The sequence below is a fragment of the Neodiprion virginianus genome, chromosome 2 (genome assembly GCF_021901495.1).
Source record: "Neodiprion virginianus isolate iyNeoVirg1 chromosome 2, iyNeoVirg1.1, whole genome shotgun sequence".
NCBI lineage: Eukaryota > Metazoa > Arthropoda > Insecta > Hymenoptera > Diprionidae > Neodiprion > Neodiprion virginianus.
This window is the reverse complement of record NC_060878.1, coordinates 3,720,313-3,736,026: the sequence shown is the minus strand read 5'-3', so window position 1 is coordinate 3,736,026 and position 15,714 is coordinate 3,720,313. Positions and strand designations below refer to the sequence as shown.

Here is a 15,714-nt window from a genome sequence, read left to right as displayed (position 1 = left end):
TTCATCGGCGGTTCCTAAGCCTGGAGTACGAACTTTTCTTATCCAAGTTCTTCATGTTTCCGGAACCTCACAATTGACTCCTCCATGATCTTTTCTCCTATAACATCGAGATACATGAGAAATCAAGGCGAATTGCTTTAAAAATTTTCGAAAACGATTATTATTACATCTCATAGGATACCCCGAGGGGTTCATCACTCGTGAAATCTGATGTACACTTTTCCGGAAATCTTGTGAATTCTCTTGCAATCTTTTGAAATCCGTGAAATCTGTTTAAATCCCTGAATTCTTTGAAAATCTTTTGAATTCCTCTGAAATCCGATGAACTCTCTTGTAGTCTTTTGAAATGCTATGAAATCGTCTGAAATAGTTAGAAATTTTTTTAAAATCTTTATAATCTTTTGAAATCTTTGTAATCTTGAAATCAGGTGTACGTCAAATCGATGAGTGACTAATCGTAACATATATGATATAAAACAGTATGTTGATTATTCGTTTCAGAAATCAGTGTGCCCTAGAAAAGATATCATCGCGCAATTGCAGCCTGGTGTGAGTTGCACATTGTTTAATTTTCTGTCGTCCTTTCTGCACCGAAACGTTAGCCACGATTGCGCAACAGCAGCTTTCTGAATAATTACACAGGGTATAATGCATATACATGTAACATAACTCTCTACATGGCAGACTGACATGCGAGGAATAGCAAAGATTTGCGAGGATGTACGCAACGGCGAGATAACAACTGCTGCGGAATTCGTATATGCTCTTGCACCCTACGTATCTGATCGCGGGATGCTTTTTCGAGATATTTTGGACAGAGATCTCAACTTCTTTCGTCACATCGTCGACGAGACGGTTGATCGAAGGGTATTCAAACTCCATTCATTTACATTCTTTCACTGTAAACGCTTGTTGCCGAACTCTACGGTCATTTTCCCATTGATACTGGATTAGCCGAATGTTTTGGTTTGAAAATTCAATCACTGTTCGATTCGAGAATCAGCAGCGGTTGGAATTATGGTGGAATTGCGGTTTAGGCTGAGCGAGATTATTCGTTACGAATTAATCGGTTTGATTGTGCGGCAAACGAGGAAATCGCATTTCACGTTACTGAACATTATTTCATCATAACGAAATTGCGATCTCATTATCGAACAGTAGCTGCAATCAGTGATCTCAGGTATTCTTTTGTATTAAAATTGCAACGGATATTGGAAACGAAAGTGGAACCGCTAGGTTCGTTACGCTAAATCCGCGCAAATCGATTCCTCTTGTGAATCATCGCGATAAAATTGAATTGCGGAGGAGCTGTAACGGAATCTTGTCGAAATCCACTAATATCATTTTCGTTCAAAACAGGTTCAGGACGAGGCTGACGTAATGATGCACACCCAGAATGATATAAAGCAAAAATTTCACTCGTTAACAGATGCGATGGTTCACAGAACGATGAAAATCAGGCAACGCCTTTTGGAAATATCTCCGAAATTCGATTGGGCAAAACACGGGAAGAACAAGTCGAAAGTGACGAGACTCATCAAAGTTGTAAGCAGAAATTAGCAAACTAGAAACAGTAATTTATTAGTTTTAATTCGAAATTTCAAAAATCTCGAATTGGTAAATTAGATTTAGATTAGCAATAATGTAAAAACGCCTCTGTACATGATTAATCCTCGTTCATTGATCATTTCCCGTTTTTTTTCTCTTTCTTTTCATTTGTTAATTTATTAAACAGGACCAGAGACGTAAGGGAGTTCACGCGGATCCAAACATATTGGACAAGCTACTTCATCAAGTATTTATGCGGGGACAATGGCTTAAGAAAGAGTTGGCACGCCTGCAAGAAGAAAATCTAAACTTGAAAATGTTCCTTGGAAAGTTTCGCGTCCTAGCTGCTGAAAGAAAGGAGCAGGAGAGCCACGTACCTCGGATGCTCTGCAAGGAGAAAAACTTCCTAGAGCAGGAGCTCGAGAGTCTTCAGGAAGAGTATAGTAAAAATCTCGAGGTCGTAAACGCCCTTTACATCGAACATCATAGATGTGTAAAGCCATTACCAAGTCAGACTTCGGTCAGTGACTGGTGTGACTAATTTAGTCCTGAAATATTGAAACCTATTTATTACCATTACTTGATAAAGTATCATAGACGAATGGAGCTGGATTTGAATACAGAACACGACGATTTAACGATTTTAATATATTTACAGACGTAATTAGTGTACTTTCTTATTTTACAAGTAATTTATTAAAACAAAAACTTAAATTTGGAATGAAATACGCTCCCTTGTTTGAATCGATACGTATACGGTCCGCATAATACTTTAATATTTCGAACTGCTCGTATCTCATTGAACCTACTGAATCAAGAGGCGATTCTGTGCTTTCCCATCAAATACAAAAACGAAAATCAATTTGATTATTTTCATTTTCGATTTATTTGCGAAAGCGGCAAACCAGCATGTATATATGTATAGCACCACCTTAATGAAGAAAATAAAATTTTTCAATCAAGGTCCAGATTGGTTAAGTACCCAAATACATGGGTCAATTATTTCAGGTAGATTCATAACTCCTAAATCAAACGTTATATGGGAATCTCCTCTTGTCTATAGTCAGTAAATTTGATTGGAACCACTTGTCATTTTATATATATATATATATATATGTATATATATATATATAAATAAGAGGTTGCCTTGGTTATTCATTTCAAATTGCACTTTATATGGCTACAAAAGTCTTAAAAATATTTTTATATCCAATTCGTTGAGCATATTACCTATACTAAAGTACATAAGTCGAGTACCGTTACAAGTAGAATTATACATACACATATGCATAAGTAATAACAAACAATAGACTCTTAACAGTTATTACAAGTAACAAAGAATAGATTACATTTGTTTCATTTCGTTCTATTTTTTTCAAGTTTTGGCAGTGGGAAATGATTTAGAACTAATTAGGCATAATGATTGCATCTCTGTATCATACCCAAAAATTGTCTACTGTCCATTACGGCATTTGAATCAATGAGCTTTACACGAAAAAAAATACTTTCAAATAGGCATGATGCACGTTAAAAATATTCAAATATAGCCTCTAAGCTGAATACCCATACATACAGCGTCACGAGTAAACGGTATAGACGAACATTTATCGTAGTATATTATATTCAAAACTTCGATTCTGGCAATGTTGCAGGAGAATTTCTGGCAGCTGAGCTAATTTCGCTTGTATTGCTGCTCGAAGCTTTAGATTTTTTATCTGGATCCATGGCGATTGAAATAAATTCTTCAGACATTTTTTTGTCCAAGCCAGTATATGTCTGAGACAAATCAACCTGATCTGTACCTGGCATAAAAGCTTCAACTTTTCCAACTTCTTGCTGTGACATGGGAGATACTGGCTTTGTACGATGGTTCGGTAAACTGTTCGATTCATGTTCTGGCATTGCGTATCTCTTTCGCTTGATGCGTACCTACAGAAAAATGTTTGTCAATGGTTTTCCTAAAATTACTCTCCAAATGCATGATAGAATACTTGATAAATATATATTTCAAGCACATGGAAATATGCTTACCATTTGTGGATGGTAATGAGGATTTGGTGGATAAATCGGACCTCTTGCCATTTTACAACAAGGTGCAGGCATGGAATGATACATGGAATGTGGAGGAAATGTCCCTGTTGCTGGTATAAGTGTTTGATATTTTTTAGGTATCGTCGCCATGCCGTACGGAGTCTACAATAGAAAATCAAATAAACTTTTTAAATTGAATAAGTAAAAGTTATAACGAGTAGGTATGCAATTGAATAAAAGTGAAGGGCTCTTCTCAAATGTCAAATTACTTGGAAACACTTTCGTTATTTATATAATTAACTGAGTGCATTCTGGCATAGAAAACACGAAAAGAGAAGAAATTTCCCTCTGTAGAAATATTACACCGTGAGAGATTTCTAAATGGATTAGCTGCAGGCAAAGATATTACAAGTTTCTCCCAAGCATCATTCTCAATCTCAGGATTCATGGGATGAGCGAACTTTCTAGTGTGTCACTGACCTACCTTCCCCCATACGAAAACAAATTCTTTTCTAAACGCTTACAACGATAATTTCTTTTGAAGATTGTATAAGCTAAACCCGTATTGAACGTACATATTGATATTTGTTAGAGAAAGAACCGCACAGCTATACTCACTGGTAACACGGGTTGTACAGACATAATGGGCTGTACCAGATATATCTGCTGGGATTTGGGATGCGATGAAACCCACTGGTGTACCATGTTGTGCGTTTTCAATTGACCCTGACCTGAGACAGGCGGAGAAGATCCTTTCAAGCAGCCGCACAGGCGGGGCGCAAGCTTAACGCAGCTGTACCCAGAAATGAGTAATTCAATGAGGCTCGCTATCAGAAGACCAATGCTAGCCATCAATCCTGCCCATCTGTGGTCAACACCCATTACAGAGTCATCGTCATTCTGAAAAAATAGATCTCATAATGACAAGAACTCGTATCACGATTACAAATCATTATGCGGTTGAGTTGTAAAATTGGCAATTCAAGTGATAAACGTTCCGTGCTTTTTATTATACTCTGCTTACTGCCGTAGGTGTGTACACACACGTTTTTGATTCGAATTAAAATACAGAGTAGAAAACGTAGATGCTTCATCTGTGAATCACGACTATTTACGATTATCATAATTCTAATTTGATTCCGCGGATTTTTAACATAATCGTAATAGGCATGTTTTCAATGGTAAATATGCGGACCTTGGCATTTGGCAGTGAATTAAAAGTTACTACTTCTCCTCCTGGTGCTCAACTTTCTCTTTATCATTTACACGTGTGTTGAAAAAAGTTTTTAGAACTCAAACCGTTCACATCTGGTTTTTATGGTGTTAACTTTAGCAATAGGCCCCTCAATATTGATTTTAATATTTCCAAGAAGCACAGAGCAAATATTAACCCGCTCCATTACCACATTTGAGATTGGTATCTCTAGAAACCCGTTACATGCTGAACAAACTTGACTGGAAGATCAATAGTTAATCCACAATGAAAGAACGCATACCACGCAGGATGAATTATAGTTTTTTCACCTAAAAATGAGCCGTGTGTGAATAGGTTTCACACTCTGATTCAATGCAACACCTAAATCTAATTTAAAATCAGGGTAAACCATCTCCTGAATATCGCATAGGTATATGAATCAGACTCCACCAGATATTCAGGCTAATTAGAGTCAAGGCACTTTCGTTCTTAATTAATACCACAGTTTATAATCTAGAATTTAGTGTAATAAATTATTCATTATTACCACAAATGAGTAGAGTTTAAATTCCCAGAAAATATACGTTGCATGTATGTTGCGTGTGTTTCAAAAGTACCAGCCTTGTTATTTTTGACATGGCAATGTGTTTACACGCGCGTTTAATTTCTTCAACAGTTGACCCAAGATTTATCACCTGGCCTAAATTATACACATAAAAACTATGCCAACAACTCGCTAATTGCTTACCGTTGTTTCTAAAAGATTTATCTCAGGATTAGACCTCTGTGAATCCCTTACGACGGAAGTGAGCGCCGTGATTGCAGCCATGTTCGAAAGAGCCAGAGCTATTAAACTGGATGCCAAATGGGCAGAGGAGAACCCCGAGTATTGAAGGCTCTCTTTATCAGCTGAAGTCGTCAAAGTGGCGACAACCCCTAAGGCACCTGCGACCAGAGCTCCAGCTCCTGCCCATAGTCCCGCTCCTGAATTTCCCAATGAAGCTCCGTGTACCAGGACCAATACGCCGAACACCACAAGAATAACACCTGACAAGTTTTGTAATTCACAGGCCTCAAATTGTCGATCATCGGTGTGGATAATTTACGAGGTTGAAGTTATTAACGTTGTCGTAGCAGAACATTGGGGAAAAAATCATTATTTTCTTAATTTTACAATGATTTTTAAGCAATTATAAGAATTCGAAATATGAGTGTCTTTTGTTTTATGACAGTTTACTGAATTTAAAATAATTTCAAAATGGTGAAATAACGGTTTTTTCTCGGCATGAATCGTTACTAACTTCAATATGATGATAATTTCATTTTGATTTATACATCTTCTCAATTGCTAAGCTGTACATAAATTTTGATAACTTACCAAGCAGCAGCTGACCGCAGGACATAAGCATCAGTAAATTCGAGTCATCCTTAGTTTCAGTTTCTTCTTGTTTTTTCGAAATTAGAACTTCTTTGGAATGTTTGGACTGCATTGTGCTGCTCGTTTTTGAATCCTTTGAATCACCGGATATTTTTGAGTCGTTTGAATTTTGACTCCTCACTGTTAAGTCTGCTTCCATTGTAGTATGATTCTCCGTCATGATTATTTTATTTTACTTTACTTATTTACAAATATTGAATTATATAAAAATATAAGATTTTAAATTATGTTTTCATTGTATAATCGAAAAACATGTGTTATAACTCGATTCTCTCAGATTTTTTTACTCTTTTTAATGTGAATTGTTTTTACAAAACTTTTCTATGTAATAACAGTCAATTAAAATTATTAGTATAATTGTTTACGGGAGATAGTTTATCGGTCAAACAACATCTGCTGACCTAATTTAGTTCTGACTAAACGACAGCCGGGCATTCAAGTTGAAGCGTTTGATATCACACTGTACTGTTGAGTCTATTGTAAGACAATCAACAAAAACTTCAATAGGTCACTGTCACTTTTCTCTTTAACTTCCTAATAGTTGACGTCAGATATTAAAGTTCCCAAGTCCTGGTTATCACGGTAGCCTGAAGATGAATAAAATTTGTAATGAGGAATTTACGAAATCAAAGTTGAAAAAAGATATAATTTATTTCCTCCCCCCCCCTCCCCCTCCCCCCCCCTCCCCCTCCCCCCTTAATTTCTCATTTATAATGACAGATTGCACTGTTCACTATTGAACACAATAAACGGATTCTATTTTGAAATAACTTTGGCAATATATTATGTTATAACTCTTTCGTTTTTATTGTTGAATTGATCCGATCGATTACCCTGATTTCAAATCTTTTCAAATATAACACTGCGCAAGAAAAAAACTCACCAACATTGTCATTTTAAATAAAAAACAACAGTCACATCACTATTAAATTGTTAAGAATAAAATTTGCGAATGATAAAATAGATTTTGTAACAAACAATTCAAATGTTTAACAGAGCGTCAGAGTCGTCTTGGATAAGAGAGAAACTTTGTCTGATTGTGAGGAGTAAGTTAAGTAGCTCGTGGTAAGCCTGGTCAGTGACTGGCAAGGCACAGGTACCAGAGAGGCATGGGCTTAATAAACTATACTTCAAGATACAGCAACAGGTACAGTTCATGCTTACGAGTCTGTAGTTTCTCTCTACCTTTCTACAGAAGCATCCAGAAGAGAAATGTAAGGAGGAACGTTTTAAGCTAAACTGTCCATCTGTAGCTAACTCAAACATTTTGTCTCATCTCAACGATTTTTTTCTCACACCCATTACGTTGAACATAAAAAATAAGACACGATTTATTATTTATTGTCTATTTTAATCATAATGCTGGATAAAAAATTGTAATTATTCTTATTGTAGAAAGTAAAATAGAATAAAATGTTCAATACAGTTGAGTAAGTAAGATTTACTAAATCTAATCGTACCAATGAATCACGAATTTGATTACTCGGTAAGATAATGGTACGAGAAAGCGGATGGAATCGATTTGATTTTAAATTCTGATGGAACAACAATTAGGTAAATTGGATGTTTAATGTACAATTGCTCTTACTTTCATTTATCAATATCAGAGCCGATGTAGATTACAGACCTGGCGTGAGTTGAAAAGGCGTGTAATTTTGCATGTATACAATTATTTGCGTCCTGTATTTTTGTTATTCAATTTTTTACATGCTGTATTTTTATTTTCTTAACGTGATACCTGCTTGGGTCACTTTCATATACGAGTGAACTGGAATTTCAGACGACATTATTTCAACTAGAATTCGTACATTAGGCTCATTTCATTCTATTTTTTGAATCTTTCGTCATTCTCTCCATTGCGTAACATCAAATTATCTCATCCTGGTATTCTTTTATAAGAATTACCTGTTTTTAAAAATTCGTTATAGAAAGTAGAGGAGAATTGCGTTAAATTTACAATGTTTCGGTTTGTCGTTGCAAGACAACAGCATGAAGCATTTTAGAAGGGTCAGTGGACCATAATAATTGGAATTAAACAAAATTAACAAATACCGTAACGAAATTTTTTGTGAACTGTAATGACGATCACCTATAAATTACGATCATCAGCTGTATAAAAATATCCTAATAATCGCTAAATCGCGTGAATAATCCAGACGTATAATGAGATAATCTCTATGTGTGAATGTGCGCTACAACCGTCTAGAAAGCTCTGGACCGTGTCTAGTTGAACATAATGACAGCGAGCTGATAGACAAGCAGGAAAGCGCGAATATGTTAAATAACACGTTGCTGACTGACAATTTCTTGATATATTTTACTACGCAGGTGGGCACTTCATTTATTTACCGATGATGAGATCACGAGAAAGTTGAGAAAAAGGAGAAGAGGTGGATGTATGCGAGTTCTACGACCTCCGCATCTCTCCATTTGGTATACATAATATATGAATATCATGTGCAAGAATATTTCATACGATTTTTGGTTGGAGGGATATTAGCATGAATATTTGCGCGGTGATTTATTACATCCAGTATACAAAAAATGAATCACAATACAGTAGCCTGTGTTTTGTAAATTTGCCAATTCCTAAGCACAGATGAAGATGAACGGAAGAGTTTAAAAATACAGTTACGTGATTTCAACAATTTCGAAATCAACGATATCTCCACAAGTCCTTCTTCAACAGGTATTAAAATCAGGGAAAGGAATCGATTTACATAATTCACTCTTCCTGATTCCATGTTTTGGATTAAAAAGGACTGATTGAAATTGAATGAAAAAACTAAACCAAGGCATCGAAATGTCGCATTGGAATAACTGTGGGTATGCTCTGATGACGAGAGTTAAAAGACCGGAGGAAAACCATGATTGTGCGAGCCTGCTTCTCGTCTCATACTTATAATATATATGTGAATACCTATACATGCGTGACAGAATCTCTGCGATGGAGATGCAATCTCAGTTCGCAATAGCGTAATTATTACAAGATGTGTAAAATTTTATAATCTCGTGTCCGACATGCTCTTACTGTTTTACGGTCGCCCACATTGCGTATTATACAGTTAGCATTACCGTTACAATAACGTATTATTTTGCAACTACGTAAAATAATTGTAATTCTCTCATTCGCTTAACTTCTCGAGTTTCAATGAATCAACATCGGAATGTATACCGACGAGTTTTATCTAAGAATTCAATAGTGCACAGAAGCGAATTCATAATTGACCGTGCGAACCTGCAGACAATTAAATGCTTGCAAGTATATTTGTTTCAAGTGAAAAAAATCTTCAACAAAATTCTTGCACAATTTTATTCTTGCTTGGTAATTATTCAGTTTGAAAAATGGCAAGATAATATTTACTGTTAAGCATAGCAGACAAACTGTTAGGTATGCTATTAAGATTATTGACAAGACTGAAGTAGATTGCCTTGACCACGCAGCAAACGCAGGAGGCTGATCTCATCGCATAAACATAAGAGGCGACGACATAGCGTTAGAGGTTGAGCCGCTAAATTATTCGATTCTAACTTGAGGAAGCGAGAAATTCCTGCTGCTTATACCATATAGATACACTTTTTTTAACGTAACTTTTTCTTCCAAGTTATCCAGTATCATTCGATGATTTAAAGTCTTCGTCAATTGCGTGCTTGTGATATTTTTAAACGAAAAATTTAATTTGTATCACTCTTGAAAATCCGACAAGAAATGGATAAATTCTCTCTACTAAGCTGTACGCTGTTCAATATATCTATACACAACAAAATAGTTTATATTCAAGGTACACGCAGGTGCTCCAAGTTAGCTATTGCCGGACCTGTTTCACTACGTGAGACTTGAATATCAATAAGCTATTGAACTCTCGAATTACAACACAGCATATTATGCTTAAGTGTAATATGGGTCAGTTTGAGATTGTTTCTCACCGAAATATGCATGCCAAAGGAGAACTTTAAGTCCGTGGGTAATTTGTAAGGATGTATAAACGCGAGAGAATTCATTTCAAGATTGATATTTGAATTTCATTTATAAGAAAAATTCTAAGAACCAAATGTTGATTGTTGAATCAATTGATTGTGCAATGAATAACAGGTATTGAAATTTCTAAAGTGAAATTAGCTCCTGATATGCATCGAGCTTCGATTATGATAATTCCTGCGGAGCAGGATTCTCGATTGTTGCATGTCATTAATATGCTTAACACAAATAACTCTGCAATACCACGTGAACCTATTGTTTCTCTCTACACTTCCTACATGAAAAATTTCCTGTTAGCTAACCGGTTGATCTAATTTGCTAAGTACATGGCTTTGGAATAGCTAATTCAAACCCGTAAGTACGTGCAGTGATCTACCCATGTCCATTTCTACACGTTCTCGAAACTCTTAATTCTTTAGAATGAATAATATTGCGCTGGCAGAAATGTTAAAACCATTCAAGTATCATCCTCTTACTAAATACATCGATGTAACAAACGGCATGTAAGTGCTGTTACTCAACGTTATTAAGAGGGACATTTCCTGGCTGTTTAACGATAGAAAGTATTAATTTCAGGGGTAGTAATAAGAAAAAAACGAATGACAGCACAAGAGACAATAAATGCTGTTCCTTTTCTTACGTTTTTCTCTACGTCTTATTTACAATAAATTAAATGTCAGAAGGCCACAATATATGAGGTATTGTATGTCCCGTGTTCATTGACTCCACATAAACACAAGCGTATGGTCTTCCTTTCACCGCAGTGGTTCTCAAGCCTACTATTACCGTGTCTAACTTTTGTTTTATCTATTATGAGACTTAAAGTTAAATGAGAACCGAGAGCTGAAATATCGCATGATGTAACACACCTGCTATGTGTGCCTTGGTTTACATAGGCATGCAGAGTTTTTTTTTTTCTTTCGTTTTATGTCGTTTTATTTTTTCTCTTTTTTCGTGTCCTGAAGCTCGAATACATTAGAATACATTATCCCGAGGTTGGCGGTCATTCGGTAAAAATGATAAAAAGGAAGACTTTATAACTCACCAGGTTGTTTGTCCTGGACAACAATTTCTCCGAGTGTTATTCGTCCTTCCTTTGATGCTGCTACTCCAATCTCTGTAATCCTTTCAAAATTCGTGATGTACAAACTGTAAAAAAATATTTAAACACATTATTGCAGTTTAAATATAATCAATCACTTTTTACACAAGTAGAGAAACAGAAAAGATAAATAAGTATTTCGTACTTTTTTTTCCAAGGATAGTCCAATTCCTCCGTTTGGTATTTACTTATCAACTTTAAATTCCCATCATCCCCTGCAACGAGCATCAGCTCGCATTGATCTTGTGCGCAATTCTCCATGCTGTAGACGATGCTAACTTGAATGCCGTGTGAAGAAGTGACTTGAATAAGAAATAGCCTGGAAAAATGAGGGGAATCAATGTCAAATCGTATTATTTTTTAGTAAACAACTAAAATTAATTTCAGGTAATCGCTTAAGTCTTACCTATGAAACAGGCGAGGGTTACTTGTGATTATTTCCAGACACCCTCCGCCATTGAACGAACAACTTCTGCAATACTTGAAGTAATTTAACTCAGAGTTAAGAGTTGTGCTCGTGAAAACAATGGATTGGCCATGTACTTTTACAAAGCTTCTCTTCGTATCGTACACAATGTCTTCGACTACTTTTTTTAAATCTGATTCCGTAGTTAAAACCTGCTCTGACGCAGACTCGGTTTCATTTTTATTCAGCAGATTCGACTCTTTCACAACCTTGGGCTCTGTTATTTCTGGCTGGTTTAATATTTCAAGGTGCGGCGACGGCGTTGATACTTGAGGAGACTGGACACTCAAATTGAAGAAGGGTTTATCTTCAGAATATTTTACAGACTGAAAAAAAATTGCGTATTTGCTGATTTCCTTTGGTCGTTTCATACATATAAGTTCCGCATGGTAACCGCTGCCTTCATGCCAGATTGCGATCATCAGAGACAAATTTTGAGTTCAATTAATATTCTAAATACGAAATATTTTCAAGATGTTCAACATATCTAAGCATACTAGACGTTAATTGAATATACTATTAGTGCTAATTCAATAGTTAATGTGATTATTAACGCTTCAACTTTACTCAAATAACACACCTGACCTAGGCGATAATTCGTTAAACCAACTCCCAAACACAATGATGTTCTAAATGTCTCGTTATCGTATAGAGGTACGTGGATGTAAAGATAGGGGAAAAGTTGGGCCCAAAACAAATTCTCTGTGTCTATAAATGTTTTTGGGCCGAGATATTCGTGGGTCCATCCTGGTGCGAATATAGCCACAGACAGATGGTGTTCTCTTATCTTTCGCAATGCCTATATTGAATGAAAGCCTGTGTTAGACGAATATCTTAAATTCAATTTGAACCTAAAATATACTAAAAATTAATTGCTGCATTCGAACAATGTATGTCAGGTGATAATTTATTTGAAAAAATTTAAGATCTCATGAGAGAAGTTCAGCTATCTTCGATTATCGGTAATTTGAAAAGTTACATTCATTCCATAGATTGTTAAATTTCATTTACATATTCGGACTGGAATCCACCTCCGCCTGGACAGCCTCGACCCCAGACATCCAGTCCTACATAAATGTCTCTAACACGATTTCCTGCAATTGCTTGATTGCGGCTACTGGCTAGGCCAGTGTCAGTCCAATTATAATTTAAAAATATGCCGTCACACACCTCAAAAAAGCATCTGAAAGTACGAGTACAATAATTGTAGAAAAGAAAAGAAAGAAAAATAGTTAACGGATAGAAGCAATCGACATGGAATGTACGCCCGATTCCTACTTGTTTAAATCGTTCAGCTCGTTCTGCCACTTGAGTTCTCCTTTCACAGTAACGCTATCATACCAAATAACTTCCGAACCTTCGAGTGCAGTGTGAATAGTGTTTGTAAGGTACTTGACAAAGAATATTAATTTGTCAATATCGTCTTCGTCAATCTTATTCTCCACATTGATCAACCACCCGTCGAATTTGTAAAATTTGGCAAGAGTTATCAGAGCGTCGGCAAACCTCTTTATTTCTGCTTCTGATCTGAATATTTCTTTCCATATTCTCTCACCGTCTGTCCACTCCGTTATAACAGTTCCGAGGACTTTGACACCGTGAGTATGTGCTGCGTTGATCCAACCATAAGGTGGTATAGTCACTAAGTAGTGGCTAAAATATACAAAGCTGTCCACTCCGCTCCAGTGGTAAAAAACGTACGAATCATGGGCGTCCGATCCAAAGATGAACCTAGAAGCAGTCGAACCGAGCTGTCATACAGCAGACGACATGGTGCTTCATTCTGAATAATCAAAGTCAATACCTGTCATCGAGATATCCACCTTTCATGTCGTGGCACACAAGGGTCCTCGGTTTCTTGTTGCGGTTCCACTTGACCAACGGTTTTGTCACATCGTTGATATCTTTTCCCGAGTAAACATAATCCACCGATTTTCGCACATCTCGGATCTCGGGCCAGGGCGTTAAATTACTCAAGCCGGCATAAAGCTCCTCCAGAGTTTTGAACGGTTTTGAGGTTAGAACCTGACTCGTTTCGTTTTCGGCCTTACTCGACATGACTGACCTATTATTATCCTTTATAAGGCGATTCACGGGCTGATTTAGCTTGTGCGCTGTATCGGTAGAAAGTGAACACGGAAAATCAACTTATAAAATAAGAAATATAACCTAGAACGATGAACACAAGTGACGTATGTCAAATCATGAAATAGCTGATTTATCGCGTGCTACAAACTGGCCACGCGGGTTGCAGATGGTCAGGCGTTTAAGCACGAATCGATTTAATCACTACACGTGTCGTAATTCTATTTCGTCTTCGAAATCTATATCGATTTGCGATACACCCAATTACAAAGATGCTCTTTTCAAATCAACACAGATTATTATATCCGACGCTTCGTTAAATCGTATTTTCGAATCTGTATGTAAAAAGTTTTCGTGCATAAAGAAATGGAAATATTTGATGCTCCGGATAACGATCGGGATGTTTGAAAATATTTTAAATCCGTAACAAGCTTTTCCTGCGCTGTATCAACACAGGATTATATCTATATGGCGTATCATTTATTTACGAGTACAAAGTTTTATAATTAATTCAAGGGGGAGGTTTAATCGAGCTGAAATTTTCCCCGTCGTTATGCGATGGCCGCGTAAACGCCAGTGTAATTATTTACAATATTACTTTAGAAGTGAAATAAATAACGCGGTTATAGGGAGTGGGAATTGAAGGGTTGTTTCACGAAAGTTTTTACAAATTATAGGTAAATACGTGTATAATTCAACGATGTAGTATATAATAACACTCTCTCGAGCTGCACATTACAAAAGGGAAAGCCACGAATGCTGTCCGTAATGTGCGTGAAATGCAACCATCTCAATAAGACAGGTTTACATATTTGAAACTTGCGCGCCTCTTCAAACGCATTGCACTGTAATTAACAGGCATAAATATATCCCAAGAATACTAATTTCGCACACATTTTATCCTTTTGTTCGTTAATTTAAGCAAAACGAAAAATGTGTGACACGTGCGTTTACAAAAAAAAAAGGAAATTAAAGGAAATAAATACGTTGATGCTGATATAATTTACATCTTAATACGCAATGCGCAGAGCTCAGAGGTGCGAGAAATGGACGTACAAGAGTGAGGCGAAGAGAGAAAGAGAAAAACGAAGTAGAAAAAAAAAACAACAAAACTATTAGCTCATCTGTGAGTAACAGTTTAAATTGGTTCAAGCGAGCTTTAATCTACTTGAAATACTCCCGCTGTGTTATCCACTTAATGCAAATACGCTCGCGCACTTCTGTGGTTGATATTTCCATTATTTCTAGTGAAACGAATGATGAAAAAAATTGAACAAATACCGCTAGGAAAGTCTTTGTAGTCTCGTGACACGGAGCAATTACGATGATAAAAAGAAAGTGAACTCGCCGCACCGTCCACAAAAGATCTTCATGCACGGTAAACTTTCGCATTTTCATATTTGAATGTAAGCGGTTGGAGTTAGATATTTATTCTTCTCCACGTGCACGTCGTTTTGTTTAGAATGCAATTTCAGCTTTCAGAGATTATAATTTTATACACTAATAGAAAATGTATATTAGAAGAAAAAAGAAGCAAAGGATGAATTATAGACTAGATCAGGCGTTATGAGACGGTGATTTAAGCTGTAAAAATGTGTTTTATTACATTGCAGCTTGTTTGAAAGGACATGAATTCATATAAGATATAGGACAAACGCGAGATGGAATGAAACAACACTATTAGAATGACTGGAAGACGTATGAGATCATTTATGATGCTTACTTAAATTTTATAACAACAAATTAAAATATATAACACGTGTTATGATTAATAAAAATCGGACTACGTTAATACTGCGTACTACATAACATTAATTTGTAATAATTATTTAGCCGCCAAAATGGTCCCACGATGTTTACTTAGCTGCTC

General features: G+C 36.2%; 1 protein-coding gene across 4 annotated transcripts; it reads right to left on the bottom strand.

The window, feature by feature from the left end:
* Positions 1 to 2,702: 2,702 nt before the first annotated feature.
* LOC124297402 (cytosolic endo-beta-N-acetylglucosaminidase-like) lies at positions 2,703 to 13,969 on the bottom strand. Of its 4 annotated transcripts, XR_006906602.1 has the most exons (9): positions 13,564 to 13,969; positions 13,038 to 13,490; positions 12,771 to 12,942; positions 12,340 to 12,558; positions 11,700 to 12,085; positions 11,439 to 11,612; positions 11,237 to 11,340; positions 7,398 to 7,510; positions 6,738 to 6,799 (listed from the first exon to the last, which is right to left on the bottom strand). XR_006906602.1 is itself a non-coding variant. In XM_046748386.1 (8 exons), exons 1-8 carry the CDS (start codon positions 13,815 to 13,817, stop codon positions 6,747 to 6,749), a joined length of 1,815 nt encoding a protein of 604 aa, XP_046604342.1. In that variant the 5' UTR covers positions 13,818 to 13,969; the 3' UTR covers positions 6,738 to 6,746. The 4 variants fall into 4 exon arrangements, 3 of the variants coding, with proteins under 3 accessions (XP_046604344.1, XP_046604342.1, XP_046604343.1); XM_046748386.1 differs by lacking the exon at positions 7,398 to 7,510; XM_046748387.1 differs by lacking the exons at positions 7,398 to 7,510; positions 12,340 to 12,558.
* Between the last annotated feature and the right edge of the window lie 1,745 nt (positions 13,970 to 15,714).